The sequence below is a fragment of the Sebastes umbrosus genome, chromosome 1 (genome assembly GCF_015220745.1).
Source record: "Sebastes umbrosus isolate fSebUmb1 chromosome 1, fSebUmb1.pri, whole genome shotgun sequence".
NCBI lineage: Eukaryota > Metazoa > Chordata > Actinopteri > Perciformes > Sebastidae > Sebastes > Sebastes umbrosus.
Genome location: NC_051269.1, coordinates 19,147,882 through 19,170,748, shown reverse-complemented (window position 1 = coordinate 19,170,748; position 22,867 = coordinate 19,147,882). Strand labels below are relative to the sequence as shown.

General features: G+C 40.8%; 2 protein-coding genes across 8 annotated transcripts; both read left to right on the top strand.

Moving 5' to 3' along the window:
* The first annotated feature begins 165 nt into the window (after positions 1 to 165).
* Positions 166 to 7,803, top strand: sh2d5 (SH2 domain containing 5). Of its 6 annotated transcripts, XM_037778864.1 has the most exons (11): positions 167 to 461; positions 582 to 704; positions 1,753 to 1,818; positions 1,904 to 1,984; positions 2,078 to 2,152; positions 2,242 to 2,388; positions 4,230 to 4,430; positions 4,528 to 4,711; positions 5,119 to 5,224; positions 5,319 to 5,478; positions 6,674 to 7,803. In XM_037778864.1, the coding sequence occupies exons 3-11, from the start codon at positions 1,768 to 1,770 to the stop codon at positions 6,869 to 6,871; spliced, it is 1,203 nt and encodes a 400-aa protein (XP_037634792.1). In that variant the 5' UTR covers positions 167 to 461; positions 582 to 704; positions 1,753 to 1,767; the 3' UTR covers positions 6,872 to 7,803. The 6 variants fall into 6 exon arrangements, with proteins under 6 accessions (XP_037634817.1, XP_037634792.1, XP_037634801.1 ...); XM_037778889.1 differs by lacking the exon at positions 582 to 704 and having other exon boundaries at positions 166 to 391; XM_037778873.1 differs by lacking the exon at positions 582 to 704 and having other exon boundaries at positions 167 to 397.
* Positions 541 to 20,754, top strand: kif17 (kinesin family member 17). 2 transcript variants are annotated; one of them, XM_037778817.1, is made up of 15 exons: positions 541 to 551; positions 10,314 to 10,664; positions 12,457 to 12,603; positions 13,578 to 13,679; positions 13,970 to 14,159; positions 15,832 to 16,284; positions 16,449 to 16,543; positions 16,650 to 16,845; positions 17,032 to 17,135; positions 17,313 to 17,422; positions 18,301 to 18,529; positions 18,699 to 18,957; positions 19,102 to 19,163; positions 19,242 to 19,362; positions 20,231 to 20,754. In XM_037778817.1, the coding sequence occupies exons 2-15, from the start codon at positions 10,434 to 10,436 to the stop codon at positions 20,419 to 20,421; spliced, it is 2,490 nt and encodes an 829-aa protein (XP_037634745.1). In that variant the 5' UTR covers positions 541 to 551; positions 10,314 to 10,433; the 3' UTR covers positions 20,422 to 20,754. The 2 variants fall into 2 exon arrangements, with proteins under 2 accessions (XP_037634745.1, XP_037634754.1); XM_037778826.1 differs by lacking the exon at positions 541 to 551 and having other exon boundaries at positions 10,058 to 10,664; positions 15,832 to 15,861; positions 15,973 to 16,284.
* The last annotated feature ends 2,113 nt before the right edge of the window (positions 20,755 to 22,867 follow it).

The window sequence follows — 22,867 nt, the reverse complement described above, 5'->3', positions numbered from 1 at the left end:
GGTTAATAAACAAGAAACATTTATGAAACTTCTTAGCTTGCTGATGATAAGATGTCATATCAGTTTCTATTTTCAGTTTCACTTGTAACTTGTAACTGTGCTGTTGTATTAGGTATCCTTTCCCACCACTGGTCGTGTGACGTCACCAGGGTGAGTTGCGCAAGGAGCAGGAATGTGTGGAGGAGCTGGAAAAAGAGAGACAGAGAGGATCTAGAGGAGGAGGAGGAGGAGGGATTCAACGCCTTATCTTCCGCTTACTGTCACATATCTGAAGGGTCGACGTGTTCATATACCTCCTCGTTCATTCACCTCCTCCCCCCCCCCCCCAGCCCCGCCTCGAGCAGCAGCAGCAGCACACCTGAGACCTGAGACCACGGAGCGGCAGCAGCAGGTAAAGGTGAGGAAGGAGGGCGGAGGTGGCGGGTTGTGGTGGTCTGGTGGAGGTTCTGCGACTCTGAAAAGTGAGTGTCTGTGATTTCTCAGCCTCGCTACTACAACTACCTGAGCTGTCGGCTGCACGGACAAGTTTCTTCCACCGAAGTTAGTCATTTGTGGTTTCGTCCTCTGTCTGTAAAACACAGGTATCTAAACTTTCCTGTGTGCTATCAGCGACTTTGACGCATTTACGGTGCTGAAAAAAAAATTGGATAAAATGGTGCAATGACCTGCAAAACGGTCCACAGGCAGGATTATCACTACCACAGGTAACAGTCACCTTCCTCTCTTCCTGTAACATTTCAACATGGACCTGTAGTCCACAGCACGGTGCCAAACCTTCACTTTATTATACACTTTCTTTTTCTTTTAAAACCTCCTGTAGCAATACTATTGTGATTGTTTGACTTAGTTTCCTACTTGTGTGCATGCAATCACAGGCAACAAACAAATAGTTTACTATAACAAAAAAAAAAACAAGGGGATGTCTTTACTTTAAAACATTAAGTATTTTACAGCATACTTATTGTTTGAAGTGGAGAGTATCATTGTACTGTTTTATTTATTGAGAAAACTATAATTTTGTATTGCATTTTTTATGTTTTAATATTATATTTTTCCACTTTTATTTTTTTTCCACTTTTTTATTTTTAATTTAACTGATTGAATTCCTTTTTGCATATTTATATCAAAATTATTAAAACTAAATAGTACATTGTTTCAGTCCACAATACGGTGCCAAACCTTCACTTTATTGTACACTTTTAAAAAAAAAAAAAATTCCTGTAGCACTACCATTGTGATTGTTTGACTTAGTTTCCTACTTGTGTGCATGTTTTGAAAGCTTTTTATTTTTATTTTTTTTCATTTGATTTTTCCTTTATTTGGTTTTACTCAGACATTTTACATAAACATACTTAATTGGATACAAATATGAAGTGAACCAACTTTTCCACTTTTTACAATGAAATTATAGAACACACAAATAAAGCATGGGGTGCTTTTCATGTGAAATAAGATAAAATAAATAATAATAATAAAAAAAAATTACATTTAAAAAAAAAGAAAAATTAAACAAAAGAAGGGCGTTTTGGGGAAATTTTCTTTTTCCACTCCTTCCAAATTTCCTCAAATTTAGTTTCTTGAAACTTCATAGAGAAAGTAATTCTGTCCATTACAAATATTTCATAAATTACATCATACCAGTTCTCTAATGATGAGGTATCTGGATTAAGCCTTGAAAGCTTTTTAAACCAGTATTGTTGTTATTTTTAGTGGCCTTTGGTGTAAGATGTTCTTGCTGTCTGGTTTTTACAGAGATAAACCGGCAGCATGGGTGAGGCACCGGTCAGTGAAGATGGTACAGTGACTAGATCAGCAGAGGTAACTCTAGAAATGTGATTTTACATTTACGCTGGTGTCTTTTTATGTGTTGTGTTTTGCCTAAACTTGTGTCTTTGCTGTAAAGTATGTGGGCTCCTTCCCTGTGGACGACCGCTGCTTGGATGATCAGATAGAGAGACTGCACACTCAGCTGAAGTCCCTTAGAGTAAGCCTTAAATGGTCATTATCCCAAAAAGCAACAACTTGTACCTGTTTAATGGAGAATACAATATCTAATATGTCTGTTGTCTTTAATCAGAAATGTAAAAGAAGGAAGTCTGTGTCCCTAAAATTCTCCAGCAAAGGTGTGAAAATGTATAATGAGGATGAAACGGTAAGTATGAAAACGTTATGCACATTCCTAGACGGGTTGGTCTGAAGAGCATGCTGTCTCACTGTATGTGTCACCTTCACTGTCTGCAGACTCTCCTGATGGCTCACGCTCTGCGTAGAGTCTCTCTGTCCACCGCCCGGCCCATCGATGCCCAGTTTGCCTTTGTCTCCCACAACCCGGGCAGCACTGATGCCCAGCTGTACTGCCATGTCTTCCAAGCCAGGCACTCCAGAGCAGTAAGACGTGATCAGTGTCATTTATTACAACAAAGGTGTTTCTCAAGTTTAGGATCTACTATTATTTACAGAGAAAGTTACAGCTCCCATGAGTCAGAGACACTTTTTTTAGTGCAAATGTGGAACATGGCTTGTGAAATATTTGTGATTTTGATATTATGGTTCATATGGATCATTATAAAAAGCCTATTTGTGATGCATCAAACCAAGAATGCCCAATATTTAAAGAGACATGTAGGTTGGTATATTATGAGGGGCTGACTGTTTAAAAATACTGCGACCAAGTCCATCAAAGTATTATATGTATGTACACCGATCAGCCGTAACATGAAGACCACTGACAGGTGAAGTGAATAACATGGATTAGCTCGTTACGATGGCACCTGGCAGTGGTTGGGATATGTTAGACAGCAAGTGAACATTTTGAACTTTGTTTTGGAGGCAGAAAAAATGGTCCAGCATAAGGATGTGAGCGACTTTGACAAGGGCCAAATTGTGATGGCTAGACGACCGGGTCAGATCATCTCCAGAACTGCAGTTCTTGTGGGATGTTCCCGGTCTGCAGTGGTCAGGACCTACCAAAAGTGGTCCAAGGAAGGAAAACCTGTGAACCGGCGACAGGGTCAGACCCGAGGCTCATTGATGTACGTGGGGAGCGAAGGCTGGCCCGTGTTGTCCGATCCAATAGAGGAGCTACTGTGGCTCAAATTACTGAAAAAGTTAATTCTGGTTCCGATAGAAAGGTGTCAGAACACACAGGGCATCGCAGTTTGTTGCATATGGAGATGCGTAGCCGCAGACCAGTCAGGGTGCCCATGCTGTCATAATGTTATGGCAATGGGTGTATATACTAGTTTAAAGAGGACCAATAATGCTTTTGTGCTATTTCCCTTTCCTTTAGTGTCTTCTATAGTTTTTTGTGCATATAAAAAGTCTGAAAAGTTACAACGCCCAAAGTCCACGCCAAATGGAGTTACTCTCCCCACAGAAACACTACGCCTGAACTGCCTGACATGCCTCGCTTGAAGTCCCGCCTTTTCTTCAGTAACATGGTGATGTCACCAAGTGACACACTTTGCCTAGCGGCTAATGTCCTCAAACAAAGCTAGTTAGAGAGAGTCAAGTGGAGTTTGAAAAGTTTGGTTCGGCTGATTAATCACAACAGTGGGCCAGTTGACCAATCAGAGCAATGACACAGGTGCTAAAACGGAGCGTTTCAGACAGACGGTGAATCATGGTGTATTCAGACAGACAGTATGTAAGGGATAATGTACAACAAGACAGTCATTGTTGTGAAAGAATCTCTGACAGGGCGATGCTGCGAAGCGAAGGGGTCTCTCGTCGCCCTGAAGGGGATTCTTTCCCAACAATGATCAGCTAGCTGTACATTATCCCGTTTATTACACGACTACTTACTGAAGAAATCAATATTTTGACACAAAAACGGTCCACCAGAGTCCGACATCTGAACTGCGCCCATAGCAGCGGTCTGCTATACACCGCAACGGTCTGTTATAGAGAAATTACAGACCGCAGAACGCCGTGATTGACCAATCAGAAAGGAGTATTCAACACAGGCGTGTAATAAGAGAAAAATAATGTGTCTTTTGAACATTAAATCATGTAAACATGTTCTAGTAGAAACCCAAAATACAAGTATGAACCTAAAAATGAGCATGATATGTCCCCTTTAAACTGTAGCTCAGACCTGTTGAAAAAGGCAACTATGTCACTAACAAGAATTTGGTTTGTCAAATAGCACTGTTGAACGTAAGAACCTTATGTTGCTCCAAAATTGATAATACAATTTGAGTAATACTGTTTCCACGTCTTTCCTGCAGGCACAGTTCCTGAATCTGCTGCTTTGCCGCTGTTTCCAGCTGTCTTACTTAGACAAGCACCCAGAGGAGGCCCAGGAAAAATCCGTTGGCTCACTGCCTCGCCGCAACCCCTCCCTGCTCAACCACGGCTTCCCTCTGAGCGTCAGCGCCCTGGTGTCCTTCAGACGAGCCCCTTTTCTCGGGTTGTTTCCAGGGACTAAGGTTTGGATTTGAATGTCTTCTTGTATTCACTCTTACAACATGGTATTTTTACTTCAACCTCAGTGTTTCCCTTCATTTTCTTTCCCCTGATCTACAGAAGAATCACAAGTCTTCCGATGAACTGACCAGCAGTCAAGATGAAGTCTTCCCCACCTCCTCCCCCTCCCTGGTGCGCAAGAAAGCCATGCGCGCTAAAGGGATATGCTCCGGGGCTTACCGCTCCTTCACCTTCACACCACTCAAACAGCGCATTGCTCAGGAGCGACTGAATGCGTCACAAGGTGGGCCAAGTGTTCACAGAGTGCTTTCAAGATTCAAAGAGATGATTAGGTAAAGCAAACCCCTCAGTGTTTAGGTGACGGGCAGCCACTCACTGTCTGTCGTGGTGTCAGAAGGTAGATGGATAATGTTCTGGTCTCACGTGGGTCATACTGGGCGTATATTTTAAGCTTCTCACTGTTGACTCTTGGCTTTAACGCGTTGAAGCACGAGCTTTGTTTTATGGGTTATTTCATCACCACTTGCTTTGCTCATCTCAGTCCTGTTTAAAACCAAACATTTTCCATCACAGAGTTGGGATTACATTGAATGTTTCCCCACGCAAACACGACGGAATATCTCCACTTTTGGGCCTCTTGGCATGTAAACATCTCCAAAGTCATGATTTCTTTTCTTAAACATGAATCAGGAAAGGACCAAGACAAGGCGCCGGCGAAGAGATCCCGCGCTCCGAGCCTGGCCGAATCAGAAGAAGCACTGGCTCAAGCAGTCTGGTGTTGGGATGGTATCGCAACGTGAGTGTCGCTCATGCGTTTCACGCAGATGCTTTCTCCAGCCATTATATATGTCTTGTTCGGATTTCTGACTGCGTATCTTCTGGTATTTCAGTGACAGCAGCTACTCCCTGCTTGCAGACGATGTGCTGGGATCGTACCTCCTGTGCCCACATCCCAAAAAAAACAAATGTGGCTCTATCATCATTCGATTCCCCACTGGCCTCATCACCCACCTCATCGAAAACACCCGTAAAGGGAAATTCCTGCTGGAGGTAGTTGTTTTGTCAATGTGGAATGTTCTACATAATTATTAGGAAACAGTGAGTTTGCCAGGATAATATTTGCTTAGAAGTGGAAACAAAATGATAAGATGTAGACTGAACTACAGAGGAAATGGTTCACTCCCCACTCCCTTTTCCACTAAGTACTTTATGAATAACAATCAACTAACAATAATATTGTTATATGTAATAATATTTTTATACAAGGTTTGTATCAAAGGCACCTATATCTGATATTTCATACAAATATTAATCCCTACAAGTCTGACCTTCTATAAATCTCCTCTTGGGTAGTTTCAGAGTTTGAAAAAGTATTATTTCGACAAAGCTACATGTGTATTTTGTATCTGTTTGTTCCAAGAGGTGAGAATCCATCAAGTTTATATCAAGCGTAACATCATAAACATAAGATGCAGTTTTTTCAGTGCTGCATAACCACATTGAATTGAAGAATCTGGATTCCTTGATACATATTTCTTTTCTATTTAAGTGCAATATTTAGAAACAGGGTTCTACAGTATATGAGTGAGGGAAAATATTCTTAAATTTGTAATTATTGTGCCAAAATATTGCAAGTATTTGGACTAATTTGGTGTGCAAAATCCATAGACTGTATATAAGAAGTGGACGTTGTCACCGTGACATCATCCATTGGTTTGTGGACTGACGTTTCGAAGCCTCGAGTCTGGCATTTTGGCCATCACCTTCTTTGTTTTTTGTAAGCAAAAGTGACACGAGAGGGTGATCTATTTGACTCTAAATGGGACCATAATTTACTAAATTAACATCATGCTTTATTGAAGAAGACTTGAAACTAGTGATTGAGACCATAAACTCATGTTTATAATGTTTACTGAGGTAATAAATCAAGTGAGAAGTGGGGTCATTTTCTCATAGACTTCTATACAATCTGACTTCTTTTTGCAACCAGAGGAGTTGCCCCCTGCTGGCTATTAGAAATAATACAAGTTTAAGGCTCTTCAGCATTGGCTTCACTATTCAGACCCGGAGGTACTGTAGCCACTGGCAAAAACTCATGAACTGAGCACTGAGACTATATTAAAACTCCACTGAAACTAAGAATAATCAAGTCATTGTTGGCATTTGATTGTAGTTGTCTCAGCAAACTGATAATTCTGTGTAACCCCTATTAAAACATAATTCTTTTTCTGTTTCTTTGTGGCAGAAATGCAAGACTGAATTCAGTTCCATAGCAGAGCTGATTGACCACTACACAGCGACTCGGAATGAGCTGACGTGTCGGCTGAGCTGCGCCCGGGTAAACCACTGTTACGAGTGGGAGGAAAACACCAGCAAACCACAGCCTCTCAAGAGCCTGAACAAAGCCAAAATGAAAAGTACCCACAGAAAGGACTGGGTTTAAACCCTGGACGCTGGAACTTGTGGACTGCCAACCTAAGAATAAGTGTCATCTTTTTTTTTTATTTTGCACATATATCATCTCTTACCCTTAAATCACATTTGGTGTTTTTTGGAAGTTACTGTATACAATGCACTTATTAACAGTATTGGCACTGTATATAGTGCACAAGACATTTCATCAGAGGGTACTTATTTGTAAAGTGTAATATTTTGTGCTCGCTGCTTTTTAAGTTTTTCAATATAATCTTTTTAAAAATATTTTTTATTTGTGCCTATGAGGCACCAGAGGAGTTTATTTGTCTTTTAAAGACATAAAACGTAACAAATTGAAACTGTGGAGTGTTTTAATCACCCAGATTGTTGCACCTGATGGCAAAGCCACATTTTTTTCTTGCATTGTAAAGATGTTGCACAAATATATCTGATAAAATTTTATTATTCCTTGAATTTTAATCTTGCTTGCACATTAGTCTTTGTGTTAAGACATTACATCTGGAGGATATGTAAGCAGTAATCCTATACACGATGATGTGTCCTGGTATAAGAAAATATGACCAAGACACCAAATATTTTCTATATCTTGACACCTCCATTTATTGGTGCACTTATATCATGACCGCTAAGAAGAGACATGTTCAAACTCTCTGTTTAACGTTTGTGTGCAGTCACGGTTTACTGGTAATTTTAACTGGTAATGTTTGTTTAAAAACACTGCACAAGGTATATTAAACTGCATACAGTGGTATGACGTCTTTATCATAAGATTTTCTGTGATATTGTTTTTCTAATCCAAGAGGCTGCATTACAATTTAAGTAACTGATTTGAGTATTTTGTACCATCTTTTCTACATTAGGCCAACAAACAGTTTTCATATTGTTCACCGCTGTTTGAGATTAAACGTCAGGTGTTCTCTGTTTTCAACCTTACATCCTGAAAATGTTGTTCTCCATTATTTATGACTCCACATAGCACAACCTCACCTGCAGCTTTGGTATTGAGGAAGATGCTACTTGCTCTCACATATTATTAGGCAATTTATACTGTACACAGTTTCTAAATCTCAGGGCAGAACTCCACATGGGATTCATGTGCTAATAGGGTCGCAGGAGATTTCTGCACTGATAAACACTCAGTTGCCAGTTTATTCACATAGCTTAAACTAATGCAGTCTTGAATAATAAATCCTAAAAATGTTTTATAATGTTCAGCTTTTGTTGAAACTGTTTTAGAGAAGTGTTGATTCAACTTTATGATCATTATGGAGGCTGCAGTTTGTGGTGCTGTTGAATTTATAGGCCTTTGTCACAGCCGACATTTAGTCTTGTCATAGTAGGAAAAGCACAGGTGTTACTGATGACACTAACAATAGCTCTGTTGTATTCAAGTGTCCCAGTGAGTGTGACAGTGACCCAGCATGTACGATACCTGAAACCTGAAATCAAAGCAGCTTAATTGAATTCATCCATCATTCATTTCATTATTTACACCGGTGCTTTTCTTACTGTGACATGTTAAAATGTCTTCAGTGAAAAAAGGCCTATTGCATTTATACGGACAGATGTTGCTCTTATTTTATCTACCCCATTTATATCAATGAGGGTTTATTTTATACAGTCTATGGGGTAGGCTAAACAGCAGAAACTCCTCTATAATGTAATACATGTCAACAGCATCACAAACTAGCCGAGATCCTCCAAAATGATCCTAAAGTTGAATCAACGCCTCTCTAAAACAGTTTAAAATGCAATAGTTTCACATTTATCTAACTTTGTGAAGGCAAAAGAAAACATCATCCAGCAGTGTGAAACTTAGCTGTCGCTTTTCCTCCCCAGCTAAAATGAGTAACCCAAGTGTAATGTTAAAGATATCTACTCAAGATTTGTATTTGTATTGGAAACTTGTTATACACAACTATACAAAACAAGATTGTGTAGTATTGGAGTGGATAAGCCTAATGTGGGACATTTTTTTGCATTTCAGATTTCTGAAATATATTGTGATTTGAAGCGCACATTAAATCCAAACCCAGCACCACTCCAAAATCCCCAGGATTTGATAGCCTTACCAGTACTCTAATGCCAAGTTTTCTCAGACAAATCTTGATTTTCTAATGTCATGTCCGAGATGTGGGACACATAAAAGACACTCTGTGAAAAGGCCTAAAAATCACCTTAATTAATGTAGGAAACACTCCTAACACAATGTGCAATCCCATGTTCAGTAATTTTACCACTTACTAACAAACAATAAGACTATAAATAATAAAAATAAATTAAAGGGACTGTTTGTAACTTCTTACACGAATAAATCAATCCTGGTCGGTGTCCCATGCGCGCTCGCGTGTGGCTACGCTGTTCAGACAAGACTCCAACACAAACTACACAGAAGCACCAAAACCGCAAAGGTATATCTAGTGAAGCCCGTCTTGCAAAACAGTGTTGGCCGCGGTCGGAGGACGCGGGGGAGACCGTAGCTTTCGTCTTCAGGGCCGGAGTCTCTGCTCCTCTGCCTGCCTGCCTGCCTTCACTCAGCTCGCTCCACCTCACGTGCATGCGCGCACACTACACACTGCAGAAGAGTTAGTTTAGCTCTGAGAATATCTAGTGAATGTACAGTGGACGTTTGTGCAGAAATAAATGCTGCAGCTCCTCCAGACCAACAGAGGTTTCCCATGTCTTGTGAAGTGACGGGGCTCTGCAGAGAGAAACGTTATCGTCTCCGATCGGGTGCCGGTGTCTTCCCTGTTCCCTCCGACCGCGGTCGGGAGGCTGAAGCAGGAAAAGCCAGCACTAGGATCAGCAGTGATTCATGGAGAGACCTCCGTCTGGTCAGCTAACATTACTGCCAAGCAGCTGAAATATAGAGTGATATTGTGGTTTTAGCTGACGTGTGTCGCCTCACTGTTTAGAGAGATGCTCGTTCATGTCTATGTAGAGCGAGCACAAGCTCGAGCCCGACGCTGACTTTCGTTGACTTAACGGCCACAGGTGTCGCTGTTAACAAGCATTTCTGATTCCTACAAACAATCCCTTTAAGAATAAAGAATAGTTTTGAAGCATTCACATATTAGAAAGACATTGATAGTTTTATTGACTTTTATTTGTCACACCCACTGGAGCTTAGATGTCCCACATTATGCAGTGCCCCACTTTACAGCAACTCACCCAGCTGTGTAAAGTTTGCTGCCAGTGACCTCACTAGCTCCTCCCCAAAATGGCCGCCGGTCTGGGACAGTTACAGCCCCTCAATGGTTGTTTATGGTTGCTGAGCAACGTGAAAGCACCGTGAGAAGAGGAGCGGACCTGTAGAGACACCTGAGGAGGACTGAGTCCACCGTGTCTGGACATATCTCCGTCTCAACGTCATCATCTTTAATCTCCTGTGTATTTCCGTATCTTTGTGTTTTATATCGTGTCGTCATCTTCTCTCAGCGGGCTGTGAGCTGTTAGTGAGGAGCTCTATCAGACATCTTCATGAAGCGGAGCTGAGAGCTGTTCGCTGCTTTCATCTGTTATCTACTGAACAAGCCAGCTGCTGCTGGGGACTGCCTGCCTGCTGACACATGGGGTCGGAGTCTGTGAAGGTGGTGGTCCGCTGCAGGCCTCTGAATGACCGTGAGAAGGCTCTGGGCTCCGACATGGTGCTGTCCATCGACCTGCACCGCTGCCAGTGCTTCATAGAGAAACCCGGCGCAGTGGACGAGCCGCCCAAACAGTTCACCTTCGACGGGACCTACTTCATCAACCAGACCACCGAGCAGATGTACAACGAGATTGCATATCCTTTGGTTGAGGTATAAACTCCTGCAGAACCACTTCTGATTCAGTTTTTTGTTGCTAATACACAGAAACACCCATCTAGGACTCTAACCACTGAAGCACTTTACACTTACTTTACATTATACACCCTATATACCACTTTATAGACTGCACATATGTACATATTACATTTATTTATTGCATATACTACATTTATTTAATGTACATACTACATTTATTTAATGTACATATTTCATTTATTTACTGTACATATTACATTTATTTATTGTACATATTACATTTATTTAATGTACATATTTAATTTAATTTATTTACTGTACATATTACATTTATTTAATGTGCATACTACATTTATTTAATGTGCATATTACATTTATTTAATGTGCATACTACATTTATTTAATGTACCTATTTAATTTATTTATTGTACATATTACATTTATTTATTGTACATATTACATTTATTTAATGTGCATACTACATTTATTTATTGCACATACTACATTTATTTAATGTACATATTTAATTTATTTATTGTACATATTACATTTATTTATTGCACATACTACATTTATTTAATGCACATACTACATTTATTTAATGTACATATTTCATTTATTTATTGTACATATTACATTTATTTATTGCACATACTACATTTATTTAATGTACATACTACATTTATTTAATGTACATATTTCATTTATTTACTGTACATATTACATTTATTTATTGTACATATTACATTTATTTATTGTACATATTACATTTATTTATTGTACATATTTCATTTATTTATTGTACATATTACATTTATTTATTGTACATACCACATTTATTTAATGTACATATTTCATTTATTTATTGTACATATTACATTTATTTATTGTACATATTACATTTATTTATTGTACATACCACATTTATTTATTGACGGACTGTACACACTATGTTCACCCATTCACTCTGTATCTTTTATATCTCTATTATTGTTTTTATAATTTTTGTATACCTTTACCTCTCCCGTGTTTCACTCTTTTTGCTGATGTTTACTGATGTTGCTGCTTTGACACCTGAATTTCCCTCCGGGGATTAATAAAGGTTCATCTTATCTTATCTTAACTTAACACCCAGCCAACATGGTTATGTGGGCCCTACATGGGTTATGCTGGGGGGTACCTGGGTACCAAGTGGGTATGGGCCCAAAATAGGCATCTTATCTGGGACCCAGTCGGGTCAACTAATGTGGGTTCTAGGTGGGTCACTAATGGGAAATTAAGAGATGGGTTTTGGTTTATGTTGCCCAGATTGGACCCAGTGTACTCCTGCATGAAACCCACAAGGGTAACTGGTATGGGGCCAACATGGAAACTGTGGACAAACCCACTTACAACCCATATTTCAGCCCATGTAGTCCCCAAGTAGTACCCACATTGAACTTAAAACTGGGACTAAGATGGATCTTGGGTATGTTGCCCAGTTGGGGCCAACATAACACCCATTGTAATCCTGCATGGAATCCATGTGGGCAATTGACATTGGGCCATTATGGAACCCGCAGACAATCCCATATATGGCCCATTTTTCAGCCCATCCAGGCATTGCAAAAGTAGCAGGCAGGTCACTGGACACCCCCAGTCCAACACCAGTGGCCTATATCTTATTGCTAATGCTCTGGAGACTTCATTATTTACTTAACAGTCTGCTTTCAGTCACTTACAAAGGTCAGCAGGGTGTTGGTCCATTTTAAAGAAGACTCATGCAAAAGGTCATTAATTCCATATTTTTATTTTTTTTTATTTACAGGGCGTCACTGAGGGATACAATGGCACAATCTTTGCCTATGGACAAACTGGAAGTGGGAAGTCTTTCACCATGCAGGGGGTGTCCAATCCTGCAGCCCAGAGGGGGGTCATTCCACGAGCCTTTGAGCACATCTTTGAGAGTATTCAGGTAGGTTGGGCAAACTCTTGTTAAAGCTGCTGCAGTGGGTAGAATTGGAGCAAATATTATCAAAAAAAGTTAATTTTATAAAACAGTCACTATATCCTGACAGTAGTGCATGAGACAGTATCTGCAAGATTTCACAGACCGGAGGAAAACAACCTATCACAGCTGACCTGGAGCCTGCCGTCTCTGAGCAGCTGTCAATCACTCGCAAACTCTGATCAAACGGTCAAACTAGGCAGCGCTGATCAAATATGAATCAATATTCTGTTACTGTAATGCCTATTTCTTGTCTAAAATGTTTTCAGAAACATCTTGTAGTGTACTGTTTAGCTGTAAAATGAGAAAGTTTGTGACCCGGCAGCCATGTTGAGATCAGTTGAGGAAATACCAAGCACCGCCCACCAGCCGGGGCACACCTTCTCATTTTACAGCTAAACAGTACACTACAAGATGTTTCTGAAAACAGTTTACGCGAGAAATAGGCATTACAGTAACAGAATACTGATTCATATTTGATCAGCGCTGCCTAGTTTGACCGTTGAACGGAGTTTGTGAGTGATTGACAGTTGCCGCCGTTGAATGAACAGCCATTAGGAACTCTCTCTCTCTCTGAAATGACCTGTGATTGGACAAAATCTCCCGTCACGAGCTAGATTTTTTAAAGCCTGACAACAGAGCCATGAGGAGGTGCAGAAGTCTATTTTCAATTACAATATGCTGAAAGGTTATTATGGATTTTTTTGCCCAATGATGCCAAAAACATTCTGCCTACTGCAGGTTTAATTGTGCAACATATCCAACTGATGCATTCATAGATTTCATGCAAAACGTGCCAAAGTTTCATTCCAGTATGTTTCATTTTCCTGTTGGGGCCATATGCATACTTGCCTCAGTCTGATGGGTCTAGTCTCTGTCCAGGCTTGTCTACGCTTGAGAGAATAATTTTATGTGCGTGTGTGTTTCTGTGTGCAAGCTAGTGTGCAGAAAATACAAAATTCCTGGTGAGGGCCTCCTACTTGGAGATTTACAACGAAGAAGTCCGAGACCTTTTGGGAAATGACACCAAACAGAGATTGGAGGTAAGCCCCTTGAAGCACTTTCAATAAACAAAACAGACTGCACTGTGTAACTATAGAGGATAACAGGTTTATTGTTCTTTGGTAAGTGCAGTCATTATAAAAACTTGTTTCTCAGACTATTCACTTGCAGTGAACACCGTGCTTTCTGTATGTTTTGTGGACAATACTGTGCAAGTTGCCATGGTGACTTAAAAGCACAGTAGTTACATGATTTCTTGAAGGTCAAGGTGTTTGCACAAGTTGACTGATTAGGATTGTGTTTTTTTTGTGTGTTGTTGATGAATGCTTAGCTGAAAGAGCATCCAGAGCGCGGGGTGTATGTGCGCGACCTCTCCATGCACACTGTGCACAGTGTGGGGGAGTGCGAGAGGATCATAGAGCGAGGCTGGGGGAACCGGGCGGTGGGCTACACGCTGATGAACAAGGACTCCTCCCGCTCACACTCCATCTTCACCATCCATTTGGAGATCTGCAACATAGGTGAACACACAAACACAATGATACAACCCCTCTAAAATGTTGAAACACATATCTACAATCTGTTCAATGTGAGATTTTTATCTGCGTAAACGTGCTTGTAGGAACATGTGATCCTATTACACCTCATAACGTCACCAGCTGCTCAACATTGAAGAGCAAGATACCATCAAGCTGTAATGCTTAGTGTGTTTCAGGAGTTATTTTTTGTGCCATTGTTTTTGTTTGTGCAACCACTTTCCGCTGAAATTATATTTTCCCTGAATGCCTTGTTCAGAAAAATCATAAATATTTTGCTTTCAAAAGAATGTGGACAATGAAAGAAAAAAACATAATTTTTCATGCACTGGTCAATTTTACTTCCATAACTAGTAGAAAGAAAACATCAAAATACACATTTTGGTGTTTATTTTACTACTTTGTCTATTTGCGTCTGTAGATTTCTCCTAAATTCACCAAAAGTTGGCATTAGATAATGACTCATTTTCACATTTAATCATGAAATTTCAGAAAACTTCCAATACAATAAAAGAATTGTTTTAGTGTAAGTAATCAAATGAGGAAATTCCACAGTGATATCTATTAGTAACATTTTTTTTACCCTATTCCCCTGTGGTGTTTAACAAAATGTATGGAATTTTACAATCCATATCTTTAAAAGCAGTTTTCTCAAAATTAGGTTTTTGTCAGACTCTGAGCCAGAAATCTCGACTTCAGTAGCTCACATCCACCAAACTTTCCAGTTTCCTATCTATATTCTGAAGGTTTTTAGTGAGGGGTTTGTTCATATATCATTCATAGCCGGATTTATAGAACATTTTATTCCTAAAAACAAGGTGAAAATGTATTCATTATGGCTGTTGACAGAATTTTCTGATTTATGGAGTGATAAAAATATCCAAAATTCCCTCTGTAAAAGCTTTTGACTCTTCATATGTCAACAAAATGCAACCTGGCTTTTTCCAATGTTCAGATTTCTGTTCTGGAAATGTATGCAAAGTATCACGTATTTGATAAGAGAATGCCTCATTTGCATATTTAAACATACATTTTCAGAAAACTTGTAATACATAAAAAGATTGCCTTAATGTAAGTAATCAACTGGGGAAGTTTCATGGTGATATCTATTAGTTAAAAATGTTAGCCTATTCACCTGGAGTGTCTCCTCTTAAATAACTGTATTACATGTTAGCCAGGTAGCCAACATGTTTGTGAATAAAAAACACAATGTGCTTCATGGCCTCATTGCATCCTGCTTTATTTGCCATGGATACCATGGATAGAGAAATTGCCAGCTCTACTAGGAGGGATTTTTCCTTGTATAATTTAAATATTGGTGCAAAATGGCTACTCAGTTATACAAATAATAAGAAAAAAAACACAGCTAAATAATCTTATAGTTGAGTCAAGTCTTTTTATTCATATATCACATTCAAAGGCAATTTAAGTGCTTTACAGAGAGATGGCAATTCTAAACAGATGAACCGTAAAAATAATTCAATAAATGAATTAAAAATAAATAAAAGTGCGAGAACCGCTACTTATGTCTGAAAGCATAAAAAACACAACAGGCATATTGCACAAAGAAGTAATTAATAATAAAGAGAGAGTTTAAACAGCTATGTCTGCAAAGTCATATTTTATCTACATTGTCTTTGTCACCCCACATTCTCAGATGCAGACGGCCAGGATCATCTACGAGCAGGTAAACTCAACCTGGTTGACCTGGCAGGAAGCGAGCGTCAGTCTAAGACCGGCGCCACAGGTGAGCGGTTCCGCGAGGCCACCAAGATCAACCTCTCCCTCTCGGCCCTGGGCAACGTCATCTCTGCGCTGGTGGACGGACGCTCCAAGTACATCCCCTACCGGGACTCCAAGCTGACCAGGCTGCTGCAGGACTCTCTGGGAGGAAACACGCGCACCTTGATGATCGCCTGTCTGTCACCCGCTGACAACAACTATGAAGAGAGCCTGAGCACGCTGCGCTACGCCAACCGGGCCAAGAGCATCCAGAACAGACCTCGCATCAATGAGGACCCCAAGGATGCTCTGCTCCGAGAGTACCAGGAGGAGATCAAGAAGTTGCGTGCCCTCGTCTCGGGCCAGCTGGGCAGCGCTAACCTTGCATGTAAGTGGTATATTTTGTGACTAGCCTTTTAATACAAGGGAAACAACATCCTTTTATTTGATTATTGCCAAAGGGTGTTTCATTTGCTTCTTTGTTGAATGATTTGTATTACCTGTCTTGCTAAAAAAAAACTCCTGCTTTTTGTCCTTTTGTTTATCATGCAGCTCTGCTGGCTGGTCAGTTGTCTGAAGCATCCCCTGCTGTTCCTTCAAGGCCACAGTCTAGCACCACAGAAGCAGAGAAGGAGAAGATTAAAGAGGCAACTACAGGCCGTTCCCACACCAATACATCACTTCACATCTCTACATGCTTTGAATAAGAACCAAGTGATTTATAGGACTGACTGTATTCTGCTCTCGCCACAGGAGTATGAAGAAAGGCTGGCCAAGTTGCGGGCTGAGTACAATGCAGAGCAGGAATCCAAAGCAAAGCTGCAGGAGGACATCACTGCCCTGTGTTCCTCCTATGAATTCAAGCTGTCCAATCTGGAAAAGGCTCAAGCCAGCAGGGGGAGCTCCGTCCCAAAGAATGACAGCAGAAAACCATCTCCCCAAGAACCATGTAACTAGTTTAAACATTTGTTTCGGTGCTCTTCAGTCTGTCAAAAAGCTCTAGTGAATCAACACTCCTGACAAAGTCTGAACAAAAACTGAACATTAGCAACGTAGTTGTTTATGACTGCATTGTTCTTGTTATTGTGTACACCTCCTGTATACTGACACTGCTTTGGATTGTCTTGCTTCTTAGCATCAGTGAGCTCCAGCTGTATGACAGAGGTCACTGAGGAAGAGCTCTGCCACAACACTGATCCCATGTGCCACAGTACAACTGGAGAAACTTCTCTGACCAAGGTACTGTTCACTAGCACCTTCCACCATTACCACTAATCATTCAAAACCTGTTATAGGTCCTAAATGAGGTATCCATCACTTCAGAAAACAACGGCTTGAAATGATGCTGGCATGAAAATACAACTATGGTATTATTAGAAACTTCTTGTGTATTATTTCCTCATGTTGGTGAGCCAGCCTGCCGTACAGTCAGCAGTCGGTGTCCATGAAGACCTAGACGGAGTCGGGCTCATAGAATCACCTGACATCACTGTAGGGCCTGTGGACCAGCAACACGTCCTGGAAAGGTTTGTGAGCTCCCATTTTACACACATAACCAACAAATCAGAACGGCTTACACTTTATGATAAGGGTCTTTCCACATCATGTCTTGCCAAAATTGTGCACAGGATGTGGAGACATAATGGTCTGACACGTTCTTATGAACACAACGGTTCAAGAACAATACATGATGGATATTTTATGCTGTTATTTATTGGCCGATATTAGCTCATTGCAGATATATTGGTATCGGTGTCTATCAGGGCTGGATATCGGTACTCAATACAACCCAGTACCAAGTAGTATCGAAACTTCTCCAGTTAAACGATACCTGCATTCGATCCTTTTTGTCCCAGATCCAGAAAAAGAGGGTCTATTTGTATGGTTTTGCTCACAGCTAATCACCGCAAACGTTCTTCAATTTAATGCGATGTGTGATTGGCACACTACCGCAGCGGCTACAACCCATACAATCTGTGGTGTGATGAAGTCAAGCACGGTGTATTTGATGGAGTTGGCAGTTCAGCGTGCAGAGATGCCACCGAAACATTGAAAGTATGGCTATACTACACGCCTGTGGCGTCTGATAAGATGAAATGCGGTGGTGGTGGCATTTTAACAAAAAATAATTTAAAGAAATGCCAAACAAGGTTTGAGGTAATTTTGTCCACTAGAGAGCAAGTTTAAAATGTCCTGCTCAGTATGATTTCAGTATGTGTCTATCACAATTTAACAAAAAGGAAGGGATCTGTATCAAGAGTGTTTGTTCCTATTATCGGTATGTGTTTTTGTTAAAAATTCCTACATGCTGATACGTTACCAAATTTCTACTCCCAAATATTTATGTTTCGGCCTCAGAAGCCCATTATCAGTTACCAGTTGCCATTCATCCATCTCTCCCCAGACTGCAGCAGCTGGAGCAGGAGGTGGTTGGAGGAGAGCAAGCCAGGAACAAAGAGTTACAGCAGAGACAGAAGCAGAGGAAGAAGCTTGCTGACCAGAGAAAAGTCCATCTTATCCGCGCTCTGTCAGAGAACGGTGAGGACAGTGAAAATGTGCTGCTGAACGTCTACAACTCCATCCAGGAAGAGGTCCATGCCAAAAGCCAAATGCTGGTCAAGGTCCAGGGCAAGGTGGGTCACAGCGGCCGTAGGGACAAATGTAACAGGTTCTGTGGGACATGCAGTGGGTCTGGAGCAATGTTCAACAAATGGGTTCAGGGTGTGCAGTACAAAATACCACAGAAATTCGTGGCAGTGAATTGTGTGTTCTGACATACAGCCATAAAACCTGTTGTGACAGCTGAAAGCAGCCAAACTGGAGATCCGTGACCTGCAGGCAGAGTTCGAGGTGGAGAGGGATGACTACCTGGCAACAATCCGGCGGATGGAGATAGAGGGCAAGTTACTGCACGGCCTGCTGGAGCGCATGGTGCCCCTGGTGCGCCGCGACTGTAACTACAGCAATCTGGACCGCTTGAAGAAAGAAGCCGTCTGGGACGAGGAGGGCGCCGCCTGGAGGCTGCCGGACGTGACGGTGCAGAAAACAACTCTGCCTTCAGGTGCAAAGTGTGAAGAGGGCATATAGAAAATAAACTAAGTAAAAAAAGCATCCATTTTTAGTGATGATGTAGCTTTAGAGTATAAATATATGTTTTGCAGATTCTTTCCCTTAAATATGATCTCACTTTCTTTCTCTCTCACAGCTGTGGCTCCGAAACTTTCAGCTGGCAGAGGTTCGGCTGCTGATCCTGGAGAGCAGTTCATGGTATGTTTATGTTTCATGCATCATCTCACACACACTGAAACACTCACAGAGTCTTAACCCTCCATGTGTTTTTATCAGGTGGAGGAGGACAGGTACAAGGAGATGCTGGACCGTAGTGACAGTGAGAACATCGCCAGCAGCTACTTCAAGTCAAAGAGAGCGAGCCAACTGCTGGGACGTGAAGCTGCCAAGGGACACGGTAAGACCAGGACCTGCAGACAAAAAACACAGTTTAGGTGGCTAATTAGCTTTATCGCTGAATGACGTCACTTCCTCCTCACTGTGGTAAAATCTGCAGGTTGTCATCATTGTGTGTGTTTCCGGTTTTCGAGTCTGAAGTGTCAGGTCTTTGAGGGGATCAATTAATCAAGCCAAGAAAAAATACAAATTTAAAGGAACATTGTGTAACTTTTCAGGGATCTATTAGCAGAAATGGAATATAATATTCATAACTATGTTTTCAGTAGTGTATAATCACCTGAAACTAAGAGAATGAGCCCTTCATAACTACCTAGGGAGCGGGTCCTCTTCATTGAGTCCGCTATGTTACTACGCCATGTTTCTACAGTAGCCCAGAATGGACAAACCGCTGCCATATTTCTACGTCACGCTTGTGAAACTGCGGTAACGTGAGCTGCAGAGTTTAAAGACGTGGTACCGCCAGCTGACGTCCGTTGCTCCTAAAGTAGTGTTATTATGGTAAGGATGGCCTCTGAGCGAGGCCAACGGCATTACCACGGTTTTGCACCCACATTACCACAGTCTTGGAAAGGTAGGGGTGAGCGGAGGGGTATTCAGTAGGTTGCACTCTGCAACCACACCACTAGCTGCCGCCAAAACCTTCATACTGTACCTTTTAAACAACGGTACAAAAGGAATCATGTTTAACTTGTAGAAAGTTAGAAAAATTGAGGAAATGATTCAGTGGTGAAAAACAGGAGTCAGTGATATGTTAAAAAGCTACAACTGAGACGACTTTCTGCAGTAGTCACAACGCCAAACCAATTTACATTCAGGCGTTTTCCCCTCTCATGTTGGTTTTACCCATCTGAGCTCTTCTCCCTCAGCCATCCACTCTCCTCCCCTGGTTAACGGGGCAACCCACCTCACTGTGAGCGGTTCCACCATGAATCCGTCTGTCAGCTCAGACTCCGTCATGCCACGGCCCTTCCGGCTGGAGTCGTTGGGTGTCCCAGTGTCCAACAGTAAGGTGAGGCGCAAAAAAAGCAAATCTCACATCCACAGCGAAGGGATTTGAAAAGACTCTTCCCTACAATACTTAAACACATCTCACTGTCATCTGTTTTTGACCCAAAAGATTGTATAAACTGTGACTGAACCCTATCACATTTTGAATGTTCATTTTGAACCAAATGCTACCTACAGTATGATACTACCTTTACATTTTTGCACTGTACCTAAAAACTTGTGATTCGTGCACTGTGAGACTCAAAGTTCAGCTCCTATAATATTTAACTTCTAATGTGTTTTGCTGTTGTTGATTGCAAACCACAGTTTTAACCTGTTCCTTATCTAACATCTAAAATTCTTGCTGCTGAAAAGATAAAATAAAATGCATTAATTTATCCACTTCATGGCTAGTTTCATTTACTTTACAAAAAGCCATTCAAACATGGCTTGTTGAGTGTGTTGTGAACAGTAATAACACATAAGATCTCAATCAACATGTCAGACCGGTTTGTAGTCTGACTCCACTGTCACAAATAGGTCAGGGGGACTGTTGTCAAGGCAGCAGCGTTGACAAGTAGTTATCTCCTGTTACATATGACCTCTGGGTCCAGCATTGTGGATTTTGGTGTGACTTTACTTAAGCCTGATAAAGATGAGAGAACCCTCAATTTATTCTCTAGTCAAATGTGTTAATTTAGAAAACAATGTCAAAAGGTTGAATAGATTTATTTTAATTAGGGCTGTCCTCGACCAAATAAATTCTTAGTCGACTAACACTCGACACATGATTTTGCCGACTAAACGATTAGATGATTTAATCAACAGATCTGTGAAACTGAGTTTCTCCACAAAGAATCACACAAAGCATCACTTTAAATCTTGTGTTTGCCAGAGGTGTGCTCCAAAGTTTCTTGGAAATAAGTAATTCAGCATGAACAAAGCATTAAAAAATGACTAATCGACTAAAGAAATCTTAGTCAACTAAGACTAAAATGTTACTCATTACTCGTCTAAGAGTGGGCAGCCCTAATTTTGATAATTAATTATTTAAAATAAGTAAGTCAAAGTTAACGCGACAATAATACGTTAACACAAATTCGTTTTAACGCCACTAATTTATATAATGCATTAACAAATCTTGTGAATTCACGATTGTAGTATAAGAGAGAAGATACTGAAAAACTAAGAAACATTAGGAATCCATTGGTACCAACGATGTCATACTAGCTTGTTGTGGAGGAGGTTAAATAACGCTCCAAACTTCCGCTAAATTTTGGCGAGGGAAAAAACTGGCATGGCCATTTTCAGAGGGGTCTCTTGACCTCTGACCTCAAGATATGTGAATGAAAATGTGTTCTATGGGTACCCACGAGTCTCCCCTTTACAGACATTCCCACTTTATGATAATCATGCAGTTTGGGGCAAGTCATAATCAAGTCAGCACACTGACACACTGACAGCTGTTGTTACCTGTTGGGGTTGAGTTTGCCATGTTATGATTTGAGCATATTTTTTATGCTAAATGCAGTACCTGTGAGGGTTTCTGGACAATATTTGTCATTATTTTGTGTTATTAATTGATGTACAATAATAAATATGTACATACATTTGCATAAAGCAAGCATATTTGTCCACTCCCATGTTGATAAGAGTAAATACTTGACAAATCTCCTTTTAAGATACATTTTGAACAGTTAAAAAATGTGTGATTCATTTGCGATTAGTCGCGATTAACTATGGACAATCATGCGATTAATCGCGATAAAATACTTTAATCGATTGACAGCCTTTATTTAAAATAATCCTATGATAGGGCAGATACACAAAATGTAGTCAACTCCATAGTTGCATTTGTATCCCTACTGATAAACTCAATCCTTTCTGCAGCTCAACTTTCTGTCTGAGTATCATATATCTAAATTTGGCTATGGCCTGATTTCTTCATCCATTGTTTAATATTACTTGACCGGCAGAGAGCCGTGTCAGTTTCAAAATTCGACACCCTTTGTTTGCCTGTGTGCAGACATACTAGACACAGATACCGGCCCATTAGGCGAGCCCCTTGCCTTACTGAGAGACAGCACTACAGAACTGTAACAGTCCCTCGCAATAATCAACCACACACTAATTCAAGACTGTTGCATAACGAATGACCATTCAAGTAAGTCGGTGGTATTAGAAGTCTTACTTGCAAGGGTTAATGAGGAAACAGAGAAAGGAAAGCACAGATCTGCTAAGTTCACACGGAGGTGGGGCTCAGGATAATCGGATAATGGAAGAACAGCTGAGCAGGCTTTCTCGTCGCTCGAGCGCGAGTAAGATGAGTAGTGTGACTGGTAGTCATTCTGTAAGTGGAGTGTTGGATGAAGCAGGGTCGGTACTGCCACTATGCAGGTTTACAGGGATGGTAGTTTGACTGAATTAAAGGGCCTTTTGCTTTGTGCCACTCTAACTCTGTGGGATGTTGCTCCACAGCTCAGTCTGAAAAGGCAAACCATTAAGAGCTCAAGTTA

Excerpts from the sequence above, each read along its gene's own strand:
- sh2d5 (XM_037778889.1), top strand. The coding sequence starts at position 1,768 with ATGGGTGAGGCACCGGTCAGTGAAGATGGTACAGTGACTAGATCAGCA. Across the intron at positions 1,819-1,903 it reads CAGTGACTAGATCAGCAGAG|TATGTGGGCTCCTTCCCTGT; the intron begins GTAACTCTAGAA and ends TTTGCTGTAAAG. Across the intron at positions 4,712-5,118 it reads GCGACTGAATGCGTCACAAG|GAAAGGACCAAGACAAGGCG; the intron begins GTGGGCCAAGTG and ends AACATGAATCAG.
- kif17 (XM_037778817.1), top strand. The coding sequence starts at position 10,434 with ATGGGGTCGGAGTCTGTGAAGGTGGTGGTCCGCTGCAGGCCTCTGAAT. Across the intron at positions 17,136-17,312 it reads GAGAAACTTCTCTGACCAAG|CCTGCCGTACAGTCAGCAGT; the intron begins GTACTGTTCACT and ends TTGGTGAGCCAG. Across the intron at positions 19,164-19,241 it reads ATCCTGGAGAGCAGTTCATG|GTGGAGGAGGACAGGTACAA; the intron begins GTATGTTTATGT and ends TGTTTTTATCAG.